This window comes from Salvelinus alpinus, chromosome 1 (assembly GCF_045679555.1).
Source record: "Salvelinus alpinus chromosome 1, SLU_Salpinus.1, whole genome shotgun sequence".
NCBI classification, from domain to species: domain Eukaryota; kingdom Metazoa; phylum Chordata; class Actinopteri; order Salmoniformes; family Salmonidae; genus Salvelinus; species Salvelinus alpinus.
Window position 1 is genome coordinate 37642872 of NC_092086.1, and position 25787 is coordinate 37668658.

The 25787-nt window shown below is 45.1% G+C and overlaps 1 protein-coding gene across 1 annotated transcript; it reads right to left on the reverse strand.

Moving 5' to 3' along the window:
• Window positions 1-2930: 2930 nt before the first annotated feature.
• On the reverse strand, window positions 2931-25787 carry LOC139530726 (myosin-binding protein C, fast-type-like). The gene is made up of 28 exons (XM_071327421.1): window positions 24065-25787; window positions 23701-23715; window positions 22933-23007; window positions 22632-22780; window positions 22336-22453; window positions 22051-22099; window positions 20511-20567; window positions 20250-20422; window positions 19896-20028; window positions 19535-19659; window positions 18129-18234; window positions 17816-17976; window positions 17514-17679; window positions 17085-17191; window positions 16941-16970; window positions 16680-16819; window positions 16332-16491; window positions 15941-16045; window positions 15496-15684; window positions 15183-15317; window positions 14849-15016; window positions 14641-14729; window positions 14198-14393; window positions 11690-11829; window positions 11306-11465; window positions 8937-9073; window positions 5688-5874; window positions 2931-3334 (listed from the first exon to the last, which is right to left on the reverse strand). The coding sequence occupies exons 1-28, from the start codon at window positions 24132-24134 to the stop codon at window positions 3294-3296; spliced, it is 3381 nt and encodes a 1126-aa protein (XP_071183522.1). The 5' UTR covers window positions 24135-25787; the 3' UTR covers window positions 2931-3293.

A 25787-nucleotide genomic window follows, 5' to 3' on the forward strand; every position in this document is an offset into this window, starting at 1 on the left:
CCCTCCACTCCCCATACCTATTACCTACCCTCCACTCCCCATTACCTACCCTCCACTCCCCATTACTTACCCTCCACTCCCCATTACTTACCCTCCACTCCCCATACCTATTACCCACCCTACCCTCCACTCCCCATACCCATTACCTACCCTCCACTCACCATATATATTACCTACCCTACCCTCCACTCCCCATACCTATTACCTACCCTCCACTCACCATACCCACTACCTACCCTCCACTCCCCATACATATTACCTACCCTACCCTGCCCTCCACTCCCCATTACCTACCCTTCACTCCCAATACCTATTACCTACCCTTCACTCCCAATACCTATTACCTACCCTCCACTCCCCATACCTATTACCTACCCTCCACTCCCCATACCCATTACCTACCCTACCCTCCACTCCCCATACCCATTACCTACCCTCCACTCCACTCCCCATACCATTACCTACCCTCCACTCCAATACCTACCCTACCCCCCACTCCCCATACCCATTACCTACCCTCCACTCCTATACCTACCCTACCCCCCACTCCCCATACCTATTACCTACCCTACACTCCACTCCCCATACCTATTACCTACCTTACCCCCCACTCCCCATACCATTACCTACCCTACCCTCCACTCACCATACCCACTACCTACCCTCCACTCCCCATACCTATTCCCCACCCTCCACACCTATTACCTCCACTCCCCATACCCATTACCTACCCTTCACTCCCAATACCTATTACCTACCCTCCACTCCCATTACCTATTACCTACCCTCCACTCCCCAACAAAATCACCTACCCTCCACTCCCATACCCATTACCTACCCTCCACTCTCCATACCTATTATCTACCCTCCACTCCACTCCCATACCTATTATCTACCCTACCCCCACTCCCCATACCTATTACCTACCCTCCACTCCACTCCACATACCTATTACCTACCCTACACTCCCCATACCTATTACCTACCCTACCCCCACTCCCCATACCTATTACCTACCCTACCCCCACTCCCCATACCTATTACCTACCCTACCCTCACATACCTATTACCTACCCCCCACTCCACATACCTATTACCTACCCTCCACTCCCACTCCCCATACCTATTACCTACCCTCCACTCACCATACCTATTACCTACCCTACCCTCCACTCCACATACCCATTACCTACCCTTCACATACCTATTACCTACCCTACCCTCCATTCCCCATACCTATTACCCACCCTCCACTCCCCATATCTATGAAATACCCTACCCTCCACTCCACTCCCCATACCCATTACCTACCCTACCCCCCACTCCCCATACCTATTACCTACCCTCCACTGACCATACCCATTACCTACCCTACCCTCCACTCCCCATACCTATTGCCTACCCACCACTCCCCATACCCATTACCTACCCTCCACTCCCATACCTATTACCTACCCTACCCTACCCTACCCTCCACTCCCCAAACCCATTACCTACCCTCCACTCCCCATACCCATTACCTACCCTCCACTCCCCATACCCATTACCTACCCTCCACTCCCCATACCCATTACCTACCCTCCACTCCACTCCCTATACCTATTACCTACCCTCCACTCCCCAACAAAATTACCTACCCTCCACTCCCCATACCCATTACCTACCCTACCCCCCACTCCCCATACCTATTACCTACCCTCCACTGACCATACCCATTACCGACCCTACCCTCCACTCCCCATACCTATTTCCTACCCGCCACTCCCCATACCCATTACCTACCCTCCACTCCCATACCTATTACCTACCCTCCACTCCCCATACCCATTACCTACCCTCCACTCCCCATACCCATTACCTACCCTCCACTCCCCAAACCTATTACCTACCCTACCCTCCACTCCCCAAACCTATTACCTACCCTCCACTCCCCATACCCATTGCCTACCCTCCACTCCCCATACCCATTACCTACCCTCCACTCCCCATACCTATTGCCTACCCTCCACCCCCCATACCCATTGCCTACCCTCCACTCCCCATATCCATTACCTACCCTCCACTCCCCATACCTATTACCTACCCTACCCCCCACTCCCCATACCTATTACCTACACTCCACTCCCCATACCTATTACCTACCCTCCACTCCACATACCTATTACCTACTCCCCACTCCCATACCTATTACCTACCCTACCCTACCCCCACTCCCCATACCTATTACCTACCCCCCACTCCACATACCTATTACCTACCCTCCACTCCCACACCCCATACCTATTACCTCCCCTACCCTCCCCATACCTATTACCTACCCTCCCCTCACCTACCCTCCACATACCTATTACCTACCCCACCCTCCACTCCCCAACAAAATTACCTACCCTACCCTCCACTCCCCATACCTATTACCTACCCTACCCTACCCTACCCTCCACTCCCCATACCCATTACCTACCCTCCACTCCCCATACCTATTGCCTACCCTACCCTACCCTACCCTCCACTCCCCATACCTATTACCTACCCTCCACTCCCCATATCTATTACCTACCCGCCACTCCCCATACCCATTACCTACCTTCCCTCCACTCCCCATACCCATTACCTACCTACCCTCCACTCCCCATACCCATTACCTACCCTCCACTCCCATACCCATTACCTACCCCCACTCCCCATATCCATTACCTACCCTCCACTCCCCATACCTATTACCTACCCTCCACTCTCTATACCTAATGCAACCAATATGATGGTAGGTAGGCACACACACACACACACACACACACACACACACACACACACACACACACACACACACACACACACACACACACACACGCTTTCACTAGCAGAATTACAATCATAAATCCCACCAGCCGTGATAAACCCACCCGGGACCTTACACACAACACTGACAATGCTTTGGTAAATGACTGTTTTATGTGTGTTGCACTGACAGGTTCATGTCACAGATAAGAATAATCCATCTCTGAGCTGTAATATTCAGCTATTATTAAGGTACTCTATTGCTTGTCTCAATGTAGAGGTCTGTTATTATCATAATTCATTCAGTTATTACCGATATGGTATTTGACATGCCACTGGTGAGGATGTGAGAAAGAGAGGGATAGAGAGAGGAAGAAAGAGATAGAGAGAGCATATTTAGAAAACATCACCAGTTTTTTATTCTAATCATATATATTCATGTCTATCCTGTTATACATAATCCATTATGATTCCTGCAGAACTGAATCCTCTGGTGTTTCTATCGGTCACTCTGTCGCTCATTTCTTCTCCTCGTCTCCTTCTTTCTTCTCCTTTAAGACTGGGGAGGGCAGAGAGAGAAACTCACCATGAAAAAGAGGCTAGAGGGGGATCATCCTACTTTAACCTCCCTCCCTCCCTCTATATATATACAGTGGGGAGAAGAAGTATTTGATACACTGCCGATTTTGCAGGTTTTCCTACTTACAAAGCATGTAGAGGTCTGTCATTTTTATCATAGGTACACTTCAACTGTGAGAGACGGAATCTAAAACAAAAATCCAGAAAATCACATTGTATGATTTTTAAGTAATTAGTTTGCATTTTATTGCATGACATAAGTATTTGATACATCAGAAAAGCAGAACTTAATATTTGGTACAGAAACCTTTGTTTGCAATTACAGAGATCATACGTTTCCTGTAGTTCTTGACCAGGTTTGCACACACTGCAGCAGGGATTTTGGCCCACTCCTCCATACAGACCTTCTCCAGATCCTTCAGGTTTCGGGGCTGTCGCTGGGCAATACGGACTTTCAGCTCCCTCCAAAGATTTTCTATTGGGTTCAGGTCTGGAGACTGGCTAGGCCACTCCAGGACCTTGAGATGCTTCTTACGGAGCCACTCCTTAGTTGCCCTGGCTGTGTGTTTCGGGTCGTTGTCATGCTGGAAGACCCAGCCACGACCCATCTTCAATGCTCTTACTGAGGGAAGGAGGTTGTTGGCCAAGATCTCGCGATACATGGCCCCATCCATCCTCCCCTCAATACGGTGCAGTCGTCCTGTCCCCTTTGCAGAAAAGCATCCCCAAAGAATGATGTTTCCACCTCCATGCTTCACGGTTGGGATGGTGTTCTTGGGGTTGTACTCATCCTTCTTCTTCCTCCAAACACGGCGAGTGGAGTTTGAACCAAAAAGCTCTAGTTTTGTCTCATCAGACCACATGACCTTCTCCCATTCCTCCTCTGGATCATCCAGATGGTCATTGGCAAACTTCAGACGGGCCTGGACATGCGCTGGCTTGAGCAGGGGGACCTTGCGTGCGCTGCAGGATTTTAATCCATGATGGCGTAGTGTGTTACTAATGGTTTTCTTTGAGACTGTGGTCCCAGCTCTCTTCAGGTCATTGACCAGGTCCTGCAGTGTAGTTCTGGGCTGATCCCTCACCTTCCTCATGATCATTGATGCCGCACGAGGTGAGATCTTGCATGGAGCCCCAGACCGAGGGTGATTGACCGTCATCTTGAACTTCTTCCATTTTCTAATAATTTCGCCAACAGTTGTTGCCTTCTCACCAAGCTGCTTGCCTATTGTCCTGTAGCCCATCCCAGCCTTGTGCAGGTCTACAATTATATCCCTGATGTCCTTACACAGCTCTCTGGTCTTGGCCATTGTGGAGAGGTTGGAGTCTGTTTGATTGAGTGTGTGGACAGGTGTCTTTTATACAGGTAACGAGTTCAAACAGGTGCAGTTAATACAGGTAATGAGTGGAGAACAGGAGGGCTTCTTAAAGAAAAACTAACAGGTCTGTGAGAGCCGGAATTCTTACTGGTTGGTAGGTGATCAAATACTTCTGTCATGCAATAAAATGCAAATGAATTACTTAAAAATCATACAATGTGATTTTCTGGATTTTTGTTTTAGATTCCGTCTCTCACAGTTGAAGTGTACCTATGATAAAAATGACAGACCTCTACATGCTTTGTAAGTAGGAAAACCTGCAAAATCGGCAGTGTATCAAATACTTGTTCTCCCCACTGTATATATATATACTGAACAAAAATATAAAAGCAACAAAGTGTTGGTCCCATTTTTTCTGAAATAAAAGATTCCAGAAATGTTCCATACGCACAAAAATGTTATTACTCTTAAATTGTGTGCACAAATTTGTTTACATTCCTGTTAGTGAGCATTTCTGTAACAAGCCCTTTTGTGGGGAAAAACCTGGCTCCCATATGCCCTTCCAGTCCCACCCATGGCTGCGCCCCTGCCCAATCATGTGAAATCCATAAATTAGGGCCTTGTGAATTTATTTAAAATTGACTGATATCCTTCTATGAAGTGTAACTTCGTAAATTGTTGTGTTTATATTTTTGTTCAGTATAATACGATGATTTGTATTCTGTACAACTGCCTGAATCATACACTCACAATCTCTACATTTAATCTTGTTAGGGAAAATTACATACTATCAGAGTGTTCCCAACAAGCGATAATCATAAGTCATAGATTGTGAATCCATGACCAGCTTTGTAATAATGGGTTTAACGGATGATAACTGATGATTAGTTAGACAACTATCGACTGCCAATAAAAGTCTGTCTCATGCTGAGTATGATAGGAGTTGTAGTGTGTGTGTGTGTGTTTGTACATGTCTATGTGTGAATGCGTGACAGTGTGTGTGTGTGCCAGTACCTCGGACTTCCAGCCTGCACTCCACCTCGTCCTCCCCCAGGTCGTTGATGGCCTTACAGGAGTACTTGCCCCCGTCAAACTGGCCGGGCTTCCTGATGTTCAGGGTCAACACCCCCTGGTTGTTCTGCATCAAGAATTTAGGATCCTCCCCAATGATCATCTTGTTCTTCATCCACACTATCTTAGCCTGAAGTGAAGAGAGGACGGTAGAGGGGGGGTTAAGAGAGGAGGGAGGGACTTTAATTGGGGAAACATTTGGCCTTGAAATATAAATCACCAACTCACTAGGCAATTTTCCATGGAAATTATGTTTTTCATAATAAATGATGATTGCCTAATCATTTAAGGTACGTGTTAGAAAAACTAACAGGTCTGTGAGAGCCGGAATTCGGTGACATCACGTGATGTCACCGAGTAACTATAAAGCTCCACTCCACATTTAATTCTAATTCTATGCTTACAATATACATTTTTCCAACTACACTGAACAAAAATATAAACGCAACATGTAAAGTGTAATGTGAAACATGTAATGTTTCATGATCTGAAATAAAAGATCCCAGAAATTTTCAGATTTTCAGCTCAGATTTTGTGTACAGATTTGTTTACGTAGCATTGCTCCTTTGCCAAGATAATCCATCCACCTGACAGGTGTGGCATATCAAGAAGCTGATTAAACAGCATGATCCTTACACAGGTGCACCTTTTGCTTAGAAGAATAAAAGGGCCACAGATGTCTCAAGTTTTGAGGGAGTGTGCAATTGGCATGCTGACTGCAGGAGTGTCCACCAGAGCATTTGCCGGAGAATTTAATGTTCATTTCTCTACCATAAGCCGCCTCCAAAGTCGTTTTAGACCAGCCCAGGACCTCCATATCCGGCTTCTTCACCTGTGGGTGTCACGCCTGCTCCCGCTCCCCCTCCCTGGCCCTCGAGGGCGCCAGGCTACCCGTCATCATACACACCTGTTACCAACATTACGCGCAGCTGCGCTCATTGGACTCACCTGGACTCCTTGACTTTGTTGATTACCCCCTGTATATCTGTCTGTTCCTTGGTTGTGTTCCGTGTGTCCGCATTATTCCGTATTGTGTTTGTCATATGTCCTTGTTTACCTGTGTGCTGATGCTGTTCCTGTCGTGTTCTATGTCTGTTCCTGAATAAATGTTTGAGTCCCCGTACCTGCTTCTCATCTCTGGGGTCAGGTCCTTGCAGTGGGATTGTCTGAGACCAGCCACCCGGACAGCTGATGAAACTGTGGGTTTGCACAATCAAATAATTTCTCCACAAACTGTCAGAAACCGTCTCAGGGAAGCTCATCTGCATGCTCGTCGTCTTCACCAGGGTTTTGACTTGACTGCAGTTCGGCGTCGTAACCGACTTCAGTGGATAAATGCTCACCTTCGATGGCCACTGGCACACTGGAGAAGTGTGCTTTTCACGGATGAATCCCGGTTTCAACTATACCGGGTAGATGGCAGACAGCGTGTATGGTGTCGTGTGGGCGAGCGGTTTGCTGTCAACGTTGTGAACAGAGTGCCCCATGGTGGTGGTGGGGTTATGGCATGGGCAGGCAGGGGAGCAACTTTGGTTTTTATCCAGTTGGATAAATACTCTAGACAGCCTACGCGGCCGCTCGGAGACATCCACAAGGTCCTAAAGCAGTTTCCTCGTTTTGTATCACATTCCAATGATAAAACTGTGGGGGACAAAAATGCAATTTCAGAATGTGGGGGGCATGTCCCCCCCGTCCCCAATGAAAGTTGTGCCGCTGTGGGCATGCATAAGCTACGGACAACAAACACAACTGCATTTTATCGATGGCAATTTGAATGCACAGAGATACCGTGACGAGATCCTGAGGCCCATTGCCGTGCCATTCATCCGCCGCCATCACCTCATGTTTCAGCATGATAATGCACGGCCCTATGTCGCAAGGATCTGTACACAATTCCTGGAAGTTATTCCATTGCCTGCATACTCACCAGACATGTCACACATTGAGCATATTTGGGATGCTCTGGATCGACGTGTATGACAGTGTGTTCCAGTTCCCGACAATAACCAGCAACTTCAAACAGCCATTGAAGAGGAGTGGGACAACATTCCACAGGGCACAATCAACAGCCTGATTAACTTTATGCGAAGGAGATGTGTCGCACTGCATGAGGCAAATGGTGGTCACACCAGATAGTGACTGGTTTTCTGATCCACACCCCTATCCTTTTTTTTATAAGGTATATGTGACCAACAGATGCATATCTGTATTCCTAGTCATGTGAAATCCATAGATTAGGGCCCAATGAATTCATTTCAATTTGACTGATTTCCTCATATGAACTGTAACTCAGTAAAATCTTGAAAATTGTTGCATGTTGAGTTTATAATTTTGTTCAGTGAACAAAAAAAATGTTTCTTTGCAGTACATGGATTGTCCTGACTTTCAGGAACGCCTGAATCGGGCTCCCGAGTGGCACTGCATCTCAGTGCTAGAGGGGTCACTACAGACCCTGGTTCAATTCCAGGCTGTATCACAACCGGCTGTGATTGGAAGTCCCAAAGGGCGGCACACAATTGGCACAGCGTCGTCCGGGTTAGGGTTTGGCCGGGGTAGGATGTCATTGTAAATAAGAATTTGTTCTTAACTGACTTTCCTAGTTAAATAAAATAAAGAAAAAAAGAATTGCTTCGCCTTGCTTTTCTGGTTAGCTGGATGCAAGTTTCACCATCCAACTATTTCAGATCTACAGGAGTGCAGGTTTCACAGTGGCACGGACCGTGGAGTTATGTTGGTACAGGAGAATTATTCGAATATGGCAAATATTAGTCAATTATTGCATTCTATTCGCGGGCTATTCTATTCGCTTTCGCAGGCTACCTGAAACATGAAACAGATAGGTGGGAGGGGATACAGGTTGTTGCCAATTTATTAGTAAAATTTGCCTAAATGGGTAATGGAACCACTTCAACCACTACATTTGTACTTTAGGTGTAACATCATTACGTCCAGCTGTTTTTATCGACACAAGATCGTTAAATGGAAACCCAACCTAGCAGGCAATTGTCGCATCTATTTTCTATGCCAACTTTCTAAATGTTGAAAAATCACCGGACAAGTTAATGGAAACATAGCTTGTGACACACAAACGCACCTTCAAACAGCTTCTTGTTCTCGCTCTCTCAACACACACTCAAACACTTAATTACAGTACTGCCCTCCCTCTCCACACACACACACACACACCCTCACCTTAGGGTAGGCCCGGACAGCACAGCTGATGGCAGTACTGTAGCCTGCAACAACAACCCTGTCCACTAGGGGAGCTGTAAACTTGGGGGAGCTGCTCATGTCCTTCTCTTTGAAGGCTGGTTTGTTGTACTCCAGATCTGAGGGAGGATATAGATGGGGACTGTGATAGCTGTGTTTATTAGGCTATATAATAATAATAATATTAATAAATGCCATTTAGCAGGTGCTTCTATCCAAAGGGACTTACAGTCATGCGTGCATACATTTTACGTATGGCTTGTCCGGGAATCAAACCCACTATCCTGGCATTACAAGCGGCATGCTTTAGCTTTACCAACTGAGCTACAGAGGACCACATAGTATATCATGTTGTCTATTATATCTACATACTACATTTGGTGTAGTGTGGTGTAGTGTAGTGAAGTGGTTCTCAAACTGGGGCTAGCAAGAAGGTTTAGGGGGGTGGGTCGCAAGTTAGATTTTTTTCACACATATTTTAAATCAACTACATAAAGTTTAGCAATCTGCTATGAACACATCTTTGCCAGAACAATAGGCTACCTTGCAATTTCATTGATTATTTTCACATTTTAGAAGGTTTGGGTGGCTAGTACTGGCTATATTTCTAAAGATAGCTGTAACACTGTAACAGTCTTTTTTTACATATGGGATGAAGATGTAACATATTCTGGTGAATTTATTACGATATTTGTGAGGAAGGAAAGACTACAGACAGACCATGGTTAGGCTGTTACGAAGACCGTATTACAGCAACGCTGGCGGTCACAAGTCATGACCGCAGTCAAATTCCATGTGACCGTTTAGTTACAGGTACTAGGCTTCTCCAAGCTCTGATGCTGCTTATGGTCATTAGCAGCCTACCAAACTTGCTAACTGCCTGGTACTCAGCACTCTATTGTCCCTCTAATCACTCTGACATCAATGCAAATGTAATCAAAAATCAAATCAAAACACTTCATGAGAGCCCGTGAGAAAAGCCCATGCGTGAGAAAACAGAGTTTTGACGGCCTCTGTTAAAAAGAGGAGGATCCCGTCAGCTTTCTATAGGCTAGGACTACTATATTTATTTCTCAACTTTCATAATATTAAGCACATTGCTTCTCTTTATAAAGGGAGTATAGAGTATACCTGGCTGGCAAGGAAATGAACCGCGTGAAAATCGTCCTCTAATTGCTATTTAAGTGCATAGATGACATGTCTTTTTTTCCCCTGCCCCTGTTCCGAGACCGGTGCATGATAATGGTACATTCTTAATCAAAACTAATTTCATACATATATTATTTAGTATATGTAAAGACAAGATTAAATCAAGAATAGTCTGATGGGTGACAATATTAGCCTATCACTTGTGAATGATGTGTTATCACTTGTGAATGATGTGTTATCACTTGTGAATGATGTGTTATCACTTGTGAATGATGCCCAGCTTGTGTGCAGTAAGGCAAGAAACAGCGCATGCCTTTTTCATAGTCACACACCTCATGTAGCCTAGCCCATAGGCCAGAATGTTTCGATAAGGTTTGTATCACACAACTAAAGTGGCCAAATAACTTCTTAAAATTAAGCACATTAATCCGCTTTGCAACCAGTGTAGAGCCTAACTGGCATACATAGACGGCGTGTGAGTTTCAAATTTGGGGAAGATAATTTTCACCATAAAAATGCACTTTTATAATAAAGCATTACATGCATAATCTCATTTGTGTTTTTTTTTTAGAATGGTGTTTTCCCACTAATTTATTAAATTTTGGAACATTCGCATTTACTGTCGTGTGCGCATTACTGCGCTTATAATGTGAAAAAATAGCCTAATAGTTTATCAACATTTTAAGCTAAACGTTCTGATCTGTTGCATCAGCCTCATTGCCTTTAAAAGTTATTTTGATGCGAGTGGTTGTATTGATTTGGGATCTATCGCATCCTACAGCTGTACAAATATTTATTTCTCACACAGAAGGCCAAGTTGACCAACAGAATAGGTCAACCTTTGTACTATGGGGGATAGTAGATTGTAGATTGACATACTGTAGGCTAGCGCTTACCCTAACCATGGTTTACATCCGATCCTGCAACCTCCGATACATACAGGTAGGCCATATGACCCAGCTTGCTCTGGACTCCAGAGAAGTGACATGATATCCCTAGTTGATATTGGCTGCTAATAGCTATGAATGACTTTAATCTCAAAATGCTGGTGTAAAACTCAGTTTATTTCTAGATCTTGCCTTTTGAAGGTGCATCACTGTTAATGGTTGTAATGACAGGCTACATTTGCGCAGCGATGGTGCGTGCGTGTTTGCGTGAGCGTGCAGGGGGGTATAGTATGGTGTAGTATTGTAGTGTGTTACCTGTTTTGCCTATAATGGCAGTGTTCTTGCTGAAGGCCACCTCATCGCTCAAGCCACAGATGTTCTCACTGAACACACGGAAGGAGTACTCGTTCCCCATGACCAGGTCAGACGCTGTGCAGCTGGGCCGGCGGTTGTGCTCATACACTGTGAACCAACCCTGACCGGAGGGAGGGAGGGAGGGAGGGAGGGAGGGAGGGAGGGAGGGAGGGATGTTTACAGAGAAGTAGAGAGGTTGAAAAAAAAGGGGAGGATATGTGGATATATAGAGGCAGATGTTTGAGAACAGAGGACGAGGGTAGAGAGGGCAGAGAAGGAGAGGTGAGGTGGATACACAGTAAAGAAAGAGAGAGATGAGGAAAGACAGAGGAGGGAGTTGGAGACCTGGGTCTTCTTGTCAGCCTTCTGGATGGTGTAGCCGGTGATATCAGTGTTGCCTGTGTCTTTGGGGGGCTTCCACTCCAGAGCAGCGTTGAAGCCCCACACCTCTGTTACCATCACATTTATAGGAGGACCTGGCTTGTCTGTGGGGGGGAGAGAGAGAGAGAGAGGAAAAAGTAGGAAGGAGGAAAAAGTACATCTGTGTGTCAGTGAGAAAGAGATCTCTTTTAACAGACAAACAGACAGGAAAAATGGAGCATGTGGAGTGTGTCTCATGTACGTCAGTACTCCAGTATGTTTGTCATTAATCCTGGTCTCTGCCGTGCTGCTGCTGCTGTGACTAAACGTGTGTGGGGGCTGATCTGAGGAGGCTGGGCCCTCTCATTAGCTCACCTCCCAGCAGGGGAAAGGAGACAAAGGCCCCTAATCCCACCCTAATCCCAGTCTACACACCAATAAATCCAATGGAACCCCACTGCATAATCCACCCACCCAGCCATACAGCACCCTGACCCTCACACGGGTGCTAAAAGGAGCAGGAAGGAGGGAAAGATGGTAGGGAGGGAGCAAAGCGACGGTACGGTGGCAGTCAGGGCAGGAGGGAAGGATTAAGAAGAAAGGAAGAGAGGAATCAGCCTCTTTGATGATTCCCTCCCTACTTTGGAGTCTTAGATCCCCTCCGAGGATTAAATGAGGAATTATCATCACATTAAACTCTGGGGTGTCATCCTAGATTTAAGTCATTGCATCATGGTGGCTCCATATTTGACTGTAATAAATCGTAAAACACACTAGGTATAGTGACTGAAGGGTGAGCGGGGACATACATTTACAGTGGCAAGAAAAAGTATGTGAACCCTTTGGAATTACCTGGACTTCTGCTTAAATTGGTCATAAAATTTGATCTGATCTTCATCTAAGTCACAACATCAGACAAACACAGTCTGCTTAAACTAATAACACACCAACAATTATTCGTTTTCATGTCTTTATTGAACACACCGTGTAAACATTCACAGTGCAGGGTGGGAAAAGTATGTGAACCCTTGGATTTGATAACTGGTTGACCCTCCTTTGGCAGCAATAACCTCAACCAAACGTTTTCTTTAGTTGCGGATCAGACCTGCACAACTGTCAGGAGAAATTTTGGACCATTCCTCTTTACCAAACTGTTTCAGTTCAGCAATATTCTTGGGATGTCTGGTGTGAACCGCTCTCTTGAGGTCATGCCACAGCATCTCAATCGAGTTGAGGTCAGGACTCTTACTCCAGAAGGTGTATTTTCTTCTGTTGAAGCCATTCTGTTGTCAATTTACTTCTGTGTTTTGGGTCGTTGTCCTGTGGCATCCCCCAACTTCTGTTGAGCTTCAATTGGCGGATAGATAGCCTTACATTCTCCTGCAAAATGTCTTGATAAACTTGGGAATTCATTTTTCCGTCGATGATTGCAAGCTGTCCAGGCCCTGAGGCAGCAAAGCAGCTCCAAACTATGATGCTCCCTTCACCATACTTTACAGTTGTGATGAGGTTTTAATATTGGTGTGCTGTGCCTTTTTTATCCACACATAGTGTTGTGTGTTCCTTCCAAACAACTCAACTTTAGTTTCATCTGTCCACAGAATATTTTGGAACATCCAGATGCTCTTTTGCGAACTTCAGACGTGCAGCAATGTTTTTTTTGGACAGCAGTTGCTTCTTCTGTGGTGTCCTCCCATGAACAGTGTTTTACGTATCGTAGACTCGTCAACAGAGATGTTAGCATGTTCCAGAGATTTCTGCTAGACTTTAGCTGACACTCTAGGATTCTTCTTAACCTCATTGAGCATTCTGCGCTGTGCTCTAGCAGTCATCTTTGCAGGAAGGCCACTCCTAGGGAGAGTAGCAACAGTGATGAATTTTCTCCATTTATAGACAATTTGTCTTACCATGGACTGATGAACATCAAGTCTTTTAGAGCTACTTTTGTAACCCTTTCCAGCTTTATGCAAGTCAACAATTCTTAATCTTGTGTCTTCTGAGATCTCTTTTGTTCAAGGCATGGTTCACATCAGGCAATGCTTCTTGTGAATAGCAAACTCACATTTTTTGAATGTTTTTTATAGGGCAGGCCAGTTCTTACCAACATCTCCAATCTCATCTCAATTGTATTCCAGGTAAGCTGACTCCTGACACCAATTAGCTTTTGGAGAAGTCATTAGCCTAGGGGTTCACATACCTTTTCCAACCTACACTGCGAATGTTTAAATGATGTACTCAATATAGACAAGAAAAATACAATACTTTGTGTGTTATTAGTTTAAGCACATTGTGTTTGTCTATTGTTGTGACTTAGATGAAGATCAGATCTAATGTTATGACCAACTTATGCAGAAATCCAGATACATCCAAAGGGTTCACATACTTTTTCTTGCCACTGTACATATGACCTCCATCCCAAATGGAAACCCTATTACCTATATAGTGCACTACTTTTGACCAGAGCCCCTAATGATGTTGGTGCCAGTGACTGACCTACGATCTGGATGTGTATGTCAGCCTTGTCCTGCATGTTGTCTATCTGGACAGACAGGGTGTACGTCCCAGAGTGGTCCCTTTCTGCCGAGCGGATGAACAGGATGGTGTCAAAGTCACTGGTGCGGATGCCCACCGACTTATTCTCCAGGGGCTCACCGTCTTTCAACCAGTTGACCACGGGGCGAGGCTTCCCCTGGGGAAAGACAGGGGTGATATGGTCAGTGAATGAAAATGACATTTACTGAATTAAATAGTGAGATGCTGCTACAGGAGAAGTGCAGGAGGAACACCCTAAACACCCATTTTCTGATTGGTTCGTTTTTGCATTACAGGACAATGATTGCTCTTCTTACCACACACTGAGACCCAGCTAACATGAAGTCAGCCCTGTCTCTAGCCTGGGGAAGGTTACTACTGTGTGGTGCTAGGTGTTTTCAGACCTGGAAGGGGATGACTAGGTTGATCTTCTCGCCCACTTTCCTGATGAACTTGGTTCTTAGCTGGCGAGGCAGGCGGATCTTTGGGTACTCTGAGACATGGAGGGAGACAGAGAGGAATGTCAACACAGAAGTAATGTGTATACCGTGTGTGTCAGAGGTCTATGGAGAAGTGTGTGTGTGTGCATCCATGCATGCGTGTGAGTCTGACCCATGATCTCTCTGATGGTGACAGACTGTTTCATGGTGCAGGGGGGGCTGCGTCCAGCGATGTTCATAGCCACCACTCTGAACAAGAGCTTCTCTCCTGTTGGCAGCCCCTTCACACGGTATGTGTTCTTGTCCACTGGCTCCTTATTGGCTGCCACCCAGTTATCCTCTGAGGGATGGACCAATAGCAGAAGAGTATTCATTGTCATCCACTTGGAAATGAGATGGTTCATCTGTAGGGTTTTATAGGAATTCTATAGAGGAATTCTATGGGAGCGATTAGTGAATTAGAAGGAATAATAATGTTATTGAACAATCCCCAAATCCTCCTTCACCTCCTTCTTTGCACCACTCGATTATGTACCCGTCAACGCCCCCTGCTCCAACCCTCTCTGGAGGACGCCACTTCAGGGCACAGGTGCTGTCTGTCACATCCTCCACCGTCAGACGAGTGGGCTCACTGGTAGGGGCTGAGAGAGAGAGAGAGAGAGAGAGAGAGAGCGAGAGAGAGAGCGAGAGAGAAAGAGAGAGAGAGAGAGAGAGAGAGAATAGTTAAGAGGAGAGGAAGACCGAGGTAAGCTGTATAAGTAGAGTATCAGGAGATTGAAAGGCTTCTCTCCACTGCTCTAGTAATAAGTGTCTACCCACCTATGGGCATGAAGGGCTTTGAGTTGCCGCTGGGCTGGGAGATCCCGATCCCGTTGACAGCAAACACTCTCATCTCATAAAAAACACCCTCAATCATCTTCTTAGCCTCGTACGTGGTTGACTCAAACACCTCAAAGTTCAGCTTGGTCCACCTGGAGGAACCCTGCTTCTTCCTCTCCATCAGGTAGCCTGCGAGTGATGTCATCACAGAGCGACATTACATCTTTACAGACCGACATTATCACAGTGACATCATCACAGAGCGACATTACATCATCACAAAGCGACGTCATCACAGAGAGACATCTTCACAGAGCAACATCTTCACAGAGAGACATCATTAGATCTTACCAATGTAATGAGAGAGGTTAACAGATGCCTGTTAACCCAGAGGAAAGAGAGTCTGATAGCTCAACAGATAGATGTAAAAATAGGGAAGGTGCACCTTTGATGGGCGCACCCCCGTCAAATTTGGGGGGATCCCATGTAATGGTGGCTGTGTCCTCGCCAACTCCCATACATCTGACGTTCTCTGGCGGGTTAGGCACATCTGGAGTGGACAGGGAGAACAGTCAGGACAGAACATAGAGGTGTTCTCACCAGCTCAAAATGGGTTCTAACTTAATGTCACATCTATTATTGAATCTCTCTTAGTGAATTGTTTTTAAATATCTGTTTACATATATATTGCATAAGAGGGGAGAACAAGACACAGAGAGAGAAAAGGGAGAGAGCAGGGAGATGTGGGGGAAAGAGGAGAGGAGTGTAGAGAGGAGAGTAGAAGACTGGAAAGAGAGAGGAGAGAGAGAGAGAAGGAGAGGGAGAGTACCACTGACCAACAATCTTGACGGTGAGCTCAGCCCTGTCCTCTCCGGCTGGGTTGGTCACTATGATGGAGTACTGGCCTTCGTCTGGCCTCTCCGCCCCCTCAATGACAAAGCTGCTCAGAGTGGTCCTGGTCTCCACCCTCACTCTGCCCTCCGCCTCCGATATCACCTAGAGACAGGAACAGGGAGGGCACTTAGACAACTGGTCTGACACTGTCTGGTGACTCAACTACTGGGTGTAACCTGGATGGCCTAATGGTTGGTTAATGTGAGTGACACCCTGCCTTCCTTAGAGAGGCATGCTGGGGCAGGGGTTTTATGTGTGTGTGAGGAGGAAGTAACAGACTAGATCCTCACAGTGTCTCCTTTCATCCAGCACACAGTGGGGACAGGCTCTCCTGTGATCTCCACATCAAGGCGGAGCTTGTTGCCAGCCACCACAACAATGGTGTTCTTGCTGCCCGTGCTACTGGTGTCCAGGTGGATTTTGGGAGGGTCTGTGAGGGGCGGAGGAATGTCAGAGAGGGACAGGTGGTCCTGGGTGATTATCACAGTATTAAATACACTGTAATAAATAGGTAATGCCAACGGATGATAGATGACAATAGCCACACCTACCTTGGCGTGGAACATATTCGATCTTGATTTCTGAGATTAACAGGGAAAACACATGAATCAGTATCATTTAAAATGCATGCTCTGCTTCATTGTACTCAGTAAAACTTAGGAGTCTCTCTCTCTTTCTTGCTCTTTCTCACTCACCAATGAAGTTGAGTTTAGCGGAGAGGGAGAGTGCGTATCCTTCAGGGACAAAGGTGTAGTTTCCTTCGTCCTGCGGCTTCACGTCATCAATCGTCAGCTTGTGGATCCTGGAGAACCAACGGCAACCCAATGTTACCAAGGAGACAACAGACACTTGCAGTGACCCACAATTATGCAAAGCACAGTTACCCTGGCAACATGCTTCATTATGCAATATCAAGTAAAATAACACATGGGAAAGCTCTCTCTCTGCATGACCAGTGGTGCCATGGTAAAACACCTGCCATAGGTGGGTCTAGCTAGTGAGAATATGTACTGTACTGACAAGGTCCCATGGAGAAGGAGAATTTGAGGATGTTCAGGCCTGTCTGAAGTTACTGCAACTCAATGAGGACCCCCCCCCAAGGCCCCAGCAATGTGATGCCATACCTTCCGATGTGTGACATCTTGATGCGGTTGCCGGGTTTGACCTCCACACCGTCCTTGAACCACTTGCCCACCACCTTCTCATCAGACACCTCACACTTGAACATGGCCTGTTCACACGCCTTCACCGACAGGTCAGCTATACTCTGCAGAACCTCCAGCTCCTTGGCTGAGCACCAGGGGTAGAGATGAAGGGAAGGAGAGAGAAAGAGAAAACAGAAAGGGACAGCATTTCAGACTTCCAAAAATGAAGTTAATTAAACATTTCCTTATTTAGTGTACTGTATGATATCTGGAAGTGGTACCTTCCACTTCCAGTTCTCCTTTGGATTCTCCCCCGTTAGTGTAAACATAGTACATTCCGATGTCCTCTATGGTTGCTTCATTGATGACCAGAGTGTGTTTCTTCCCATCCTTCTTTATCCTGTACTTCCCATCCTTGGTCAGCTCAACTCCATCTTTCATCCTGAGCACGGGTGAGACACACACAGACATAGAAATAGCGTTTAACAGCGGTGAGAGACACATACACACACAAATGCCACAGCTGTAACAGAGATTGATTGATTTAGTTACTTAGTCATTTGATTAAAAAGGGTATTAGTATGAGTCTCTCACCATTTGACGTTGGCTCCTTCCTCTGACACCTCACACTCAAACTCCACCTTCTCTCCCACCACTACATGCACATCGTCCAGCAGCTTGGTGATGGTGACCGGGGGCTCTGTGGATAGACACAGAACGTCAACACAACTCATACACCTCATACACACACCATGGGGAAGTTACACACACACACACACACACACACACACACACACACACACACACACACACACACACACACACACACACACACACACACACACACACACACACACACAGGAAAACTCACCAACAAAGACTTGATCACTCAACACCAAAGTAAGCAGAAGAATAAGGAGGAAGAAGTGGAAGAATGATGAAGCTGAAGATTTCATGGCACAGCACTGTATACTGTGCTAACACAAAGACACGAACACCTAACATGCACCAGGATTCGATACCATGTTTCACAACAACACAATGTCCTCCATAGTCTCCGTTAATACTGCTATAGAAACAGAGAACTGAGCTGTTGTGGTACGGGGGAGACAGTACCTCAGGTCTCCGGGAAGGTGACAATCATCATCACTGTGTCAATGCGTGATGCTAAGCGAGCATCCGTTAGCTGCCGTCCTCTACATCCACCTCCCTCTGACCTCCTCCTTTTCCGCAGCAACCTCAGCAGATGATAGACATCAACTCTGGGATCTGAGTCACGGCACCACTGTAACATGAACCCGTCCGCCGCAGGCTCCCATACAGTACCATGCTCACAACAACAACACAACAACGTACTCAGAAGTTTCCGCCAAAAGTGCTATACCGCAAAAGCCCTGGATGTTGTTTTTGGGGGGGAGACAGTACTTCAGGTCTCCAGAAGGTGACTGAACTGTGCGATCGATGCTAAGCTAGCTTCCACTAGCTACCATCCGCTAAACACACGTACACTTTCTCTCACGTTAGATACATCAACACGTACGGAATTGATATAAACACTGACAGAAACAATAGGGACGTCTAAATAGACACAACAACATACAGTACACTGTGGTTGTCGCACTGGAATGGCGTCTGTGTGGTGAAAGCTTACCCGTTGCTGTAGGGTCTGATAAATGCAAAAACAGGATGAAATGAATGGGCACAGAGACAGAGCAAAGCACGTGATGATTAAGGAGCAAATGCATCTTTGCCCCTCTACCCAAAATCAACGAGACACACAGAACACGCATTAGACACGCTACAAACTGGACAACAAATACAGGATGACAACGTTGTGCAAACTTACTGTTCATAGACATTAATACACACATACATATAAACATTGAGACACGTACTGCATACACAGTAAATGTTGACTGACCCTACACACTCAAAGACACTGAACTAAGCAGGGAACAACTCCCTCCCCTCAAACACCCTATGTAAAGATGAGTGTTTACCTTTGACAAAGACTTCAGTGAAGCTCTTCTCCTCTCCCACCACACACTCATAGGCTGCATCGTCAGACAGGTTGCACTTGTTGATGGTGAGTGTCCGTTTGTTGCCCACGCACTCAAACACATACCTGACATGACAGACAGACGGGGGCAAAGAGAGACACTGGCAGAAAACAGAGAGGACAGACAAAGACACTAGTGACCGAGTGTCGCTCACTCAACTCATCGACAAATGAATGACTCACACGCTCATATTGTCAAATATACTGACAATCACACACACACACACACACACACACACACACACACACACACACACACACACACACACACACACACACACACACAAAGCAGCCAGTCTCACTTGGCAGAGGGTTTGATCTCCACTCCGTTCTTCAGCCATTTGACCTGAACATTGGGGTCATGGAGCTCAACATGCATCTGGGTCCTCTTGCCCTTGTCCACAGAGTAACATTGCTCTAGCTTCTTCAGGAAGGCTGAGGGAGGGAAAGAACCACTGTTATGTCTCCAGCCTTTACACACCAGACACAACAACCAGAATAACCCAAGCAACACTACACCAGACTACCTCCCTTTCAGAGCCCATCAGGCATTCACTATAATAAAGCATTCCCTGTCCCAAACACTCTCAAGTAGAAATGCCCACAGCTTGCTTACTTCCTCCTCCAGTATCCCCCCCCCCTTTCTCTCCCCTCACCGTCACTCTTCTTGGGTTCCACCTTCTTCATCTTCTTCAGTCTCTTGAGCAGGCCCCTGAGGTCTGTGATGCCGTAGTCAAAGGCAATCTTCTCATAGTCACATGGCTTAGCATCCTTCAGGATCTCCCACACATCCACATCCTCTTTGGGCTCGTCCCTCGCCTTTTTTTCCCTGAAAGAGAGGGGGAGAGGAGATTGATTGTGTGCGTGAGAGTGTGAGTATGTGTGATTGCTCATAATGGAGTTAACTCCACTCCTACCTTTTTTTGAGGAGGGCACTGAAGTCCAGGTCACCTGCATCCTCTCCTGCATCTCCCCTGGGGACAAGAAAGGGTACGAGTGGGAGAATTAGGTTTCCTACAGTGTTAGGCTAGAGGAGTCGGTCATTTCAAACATAACATACAGTATACTGTACATACAAATATACTTGTTGTATATTAAGGTTTTACATAAGATCAATCAAAATGAATATCTGTGCTATTTCAATGCTATAGTAGTGAATCATTGTTTGTTTACAAAAAATATGGTAGTGAACGAATGGTACTGGACATACAGTAGATGGTACTACACTGTACTCTGCTAAGACGAACACACACACACAAACATCCACACCCACATTCACTTTCCCTGACGTAAAGACACATCAACGATACAGTATTGATATAAAAGTTATAACAACAGGGACGGAATTCCCATATACACACAAATATACAGACAGTACACTGTGGTTGCACAGTATCGCACAGTGTCTGTAGCCATGTCTTACCCTTTTTTGGCACCTTTAATGCCTCTGATAACACAAAACAGGATGGTAATGAGTGAGCATATAGAGCATAGTGGGAATCAATAAGGCGCATACTGACACTTTGCCCGCCTAAATTCACTGGGACATAAAAAACAGCATACTAGTGTACACACACACAAACATTCAGTATTGACCTCTATTTGTTACTGTATGTACCCCAAAACACAGATACACTGTACATGTACAAGGCTGTACATTGACACATATATACAAGGTAAATACTGTGTAAATGTACACGCACAGGTACTGCTGATACACACCCACACAGAGCTTTTCTTACACATAAACATAAAAACACACAAACAAACATACAGGTTAGTCACAGAGACACATTAGTTAGTCACAGAGACACATTAGTAAGTCATAGAGACACATTAGTAAGTCACAGAGACACATTAGTAAGTCATAGAGACACATTAGTAAGTCACAGAGACACATTAGTAAGTCACAGAGACACATTAGTTAGTCACAGAGACACATTAGTAAGTCATAGAGACACATTAGTAAGTCACAGAGACACACCAGTAAGTCACAGAGACACACCAGTAAGTCACAGAGACACACCAGTAAGTCACAGAGACACACCAGTAAGTCACAGAGACACACCAGTAAGTCACAGAGACACACCAGTAAGTCACAGAGACACACACCAGTAACTAACAGAGACACACCAGTAAGTCAAAGAGACACACCAGTAAGTCAAAGAGACACAAATAGACATGAATGCACAGATAAAGACATAAAGAAAAGGCAGATGTATAGTACAATGACAGACTAACAGTGAAGCCAAAATGCACACAGACAACGTGAATGACACAGATATACCAAAGACACCTACAAACACAGATATGGGAGCCAGAAAGACAGTCAGGGGAAGATATACTCACAGAGTGGGACAGATGCCCGGAGGCAAAGATAGAATAACCAACATATGTGAGGTGGGAGAGAAAGACAGATGATATATTGAATGGAACCACCCTGACAGTGACACTCACGATCGCTTGAAGGCATCCAGGATGTTGGCGGGCTGCTCCTCTTGTACGGCTGAAACATGGCAGAGGGAGGGAACGGTGAGAGGAACACTGGACTAACTGACAGACAGTTGAAAAATCAGGATGAATAATGGACTGAGTACTGACACTGAAACACATATACACTACCTGCTTTATCATTATACATCCTGTATCAAATATTGAATGACTTACTGACAAACTCACTGACCACAGGTTAAGTGACAGATACATTACTAAATGGCTGATGATGGCCTGGAATGGACCCACCTTCCACTGTGACTTCAAATGTACAGCTGTCACACTTGTCTTTGGAGGTGACCTCACAGCGGTAGCCACCTGCGTCTCCTTCCACTACTTTGATGATGCTCATCTCATATGTGTAGACCTGGTTGAGATAGTGAGAGAGGAAGACATACACCCTTACAATATAGACACACACACACACAGTACACACACACACACACGTTACACATACACACACAAAAGTGTAACACAGATGTACAGTAGACTTTCACTTGTGCAGATTTGAGAGAATGTGAAAACAGTGACACACACACACACACCTTGGAGTTCCTGTCATAGGCCTCTTTAAACTGCACGTGCTTGCCAGCCTTGCTGCCCAGGTCCAGCCACTTCCCTTTCAGCCATTTCATGTTGGGCTTCCTCAGCAGGTCAGATGAGTCCACTTTAGCCACAAAGGTGACGTTCTTCCCTGCCACCCACAATTTACATCAGCCATCAGAAATTCTGACCTCTGGATAATGGTGTTTTTAGGGTTCTTATCCATGATCCATATGTGAGTGTTAATCCAAACTTCAGAGTGCTACAGTATGTCAGAGAGGGGGAAGAGGGCAGGGGTCTCACCTTTGATTACTGTCGTGCTCTCTGGCCTCTCTACAAATAGTCCGGTCAGCTCGGACTGCCCTCCTGGGACAGTCTCTAAAAGTAGGGAGAGGTCATAGAGGTCAGGGGTTAGAATAAGGTCATTGATGACTGCTCATCAGACATCATAGACACAACAACATCAGTGAACAGACAAGTAGAGACAGAAAACCAAACATTAGACCAAAGCACCTAACCTTTGTTTATAAATACCATTCATTTATTGATATTTTGTCTACTAGGCAGTAAGATCAAAAGGTCAGAGGTAAAGCTCGTCTTTGTTCACCCTGTGACTTATTGAGACTTCTTGTATCCACATTTAGCAACAGCTTTTCTCAAAGACAGAGAAAAGTGCTGCAGCATGTGTTTCCACTCCCTGAAATGTCTCCATCGTTCTAATGGATGATCATGAGAAATCATGTCACATGACATCAGTCTAGTATTTAACTGAGGGTCAGTATCCAAGCGTCTAGTCAACACCAGAAGAGGGCCTCTAACAGCAGTAAGGTAAGGCCACCTGGGAATGAACAAGGAACTAAAAACACATCTGAAGACGTGTTTATCCATCCCTTTCCACTAGTCTTCTCCCACTTTGACAAAAGTAAATATAGCTCTTTAATGTTGTGATATTATCAAAGCATGACTGCCTGCTCATGTTCCTTTGCGTGCTCCCTCCTTTTCAAAAAAAGGATTGCATTGTTTTGTGTCAGCAGATAGACAAATACAAGCTTAAGTATTTGTTTGTCTTACCATCATCGGGCAATTCTGTATCAGGGAGAAAGAGAGAGAGAGAAACACAGCGGGAGAACACATTAGCTGCAGTATCTTTACTATAATCTGAAAGATGAGCGTTTACTGAGCAGCTATGAAAACCTGACCTGCAGGTGCTCTCTCACACACACACTTAACGTCTCTCTCTTCCCTTTCTAACTTGGATGAACATTTCCTTTCTTTTCAAAACGGAGGTAAAAACTAGACGGTTAATGAGTTATTTCCTCAGTCGTCAAATTCAAACCAGTTGGTGACACTGTACTCATCATTACTATTATTATTATTGAGAATTTAGGGGAATTATTAGCTGTGCAAACGGAACACAATTTATTTGTTCTCTCACCTTCTGAATCTGACAAGAGCTCTATGGAAAAAGAGAGTTTATAAGCATAGAGAAGCAGGTAAAAAGCCATATCGATTGACCAATCGATTGGGTGAAAAGGTTGTCGAGAGAATGGAACAAGGGTCAGGAATCAAGTGAGGTCATGCACCTCCATAAACTCAGAGTCACACCGCCTATGCCCCTCTCTCTGCTTTTATGGGCTCAGTTAATTTGATTGGAATCAAGTGACCCCTGTGCATAGATCGAGGCTCAGTTCCCTAGTGTGATTTAAATAATTTCAGTAAGAATGTGAACAGGTCAAACTGATCCTGGACCAGCACCCAAGGGACACTTTTCCTTCAGCTCTTTACACCATTTCACTCTCACATTGGAAACTCGCTGCAGTTTGAAACTGTGAGAGGTTGGGAGTGCAGCGATAAACACCTCAAATGGAACAGCAGAACCGGCAATCTTCAAAACCATAACAATTCTTCAGTAAGATCATTTTGGGGGATAATGCGTATTATGGGAAATATTACTGTAGGTAAATATCACTTCATTCATTATTACTGTAACACTTGAGGAACAGATAATACCTTGATATTTCATATCAACATCTTTTGCAATACAGTGATTAATGATAAGGGATATGGTATTGTGCAGGAACAGTATTTGAACTAACTCAACAAAACAGCAAAACTTATCATCAACGTATCCTTCTATTAAACCATTACCTTAGTAAGTGCACACATACACACAGGTCACGATATATACCCAGAGTAAATATATACAGTATATATCATTTTGTCATTTGTAATTTAGATTACGTTTTCACTCCGCATCAATTTCAAGTCAAGGTCATTTGATGTTTAATACAATTCCTTCACTTGGATGCTTTGGCGAAACCATGATACTGTATCATGTAATGTCTAATCTCAACAGATCAGCGGTGACTTTCCCAAAAACATGAATATCATATTTATCACTAAAGATCATCTTAAGTCCATTCATAAGAAATAGAAAAATTATGATTTTATGCCATTTTGCCAATATGATCTTTATGTTTTTGGGAAACTCACCGCTGATCTCTAGTAATTAGTATCAGTCGGCGCTGATATCACAACAACTATCTGTCAGACTGATTCTCTGGGTCTAACTCCTCAACAGATGATTCCTAAAGACCTCTACATAAATGATACAGTATCCATAAACCCATAAAATAGGCCTGCAGGATCTTTTCCATTACTGACTGCCATCTACAATGGTCTGTACTGCTACAGTCAGACTATGAAGGCCTTCGCCAGAGCAATCCCAGGATTCAGTAGTCTCCGTTTGTCAGTCCACCGTGACGGACACTCAGGTCACCGACACACCGTGCCGTGACTGAGACTGACAGACATGCACGTTAACCAGGTGATTGACAGGAAGCAGGGAAGCATACGAACACACAAACACAGAGGGGGAGTTGTGTATTGTTTCCTTTCCTTACCATCTCTGCATTCACTTCCCTCTGAATGAAAATAAACAATTGGTACATAGGCATTAGTACTGCGGACAGCGAAGGGTTAAACAACAACCAAATATACTGTCCCTGTGTATGGAGTCTGTGGCTGGAGAAAAAAGTTGTGGATATATGAAATACTAGATCATAAAAACAAGACATACAAAAATACATAGGCTTACCCATGATGACACTGGCGTACATGCGTACATACAAATACACACACACACACACACACACACA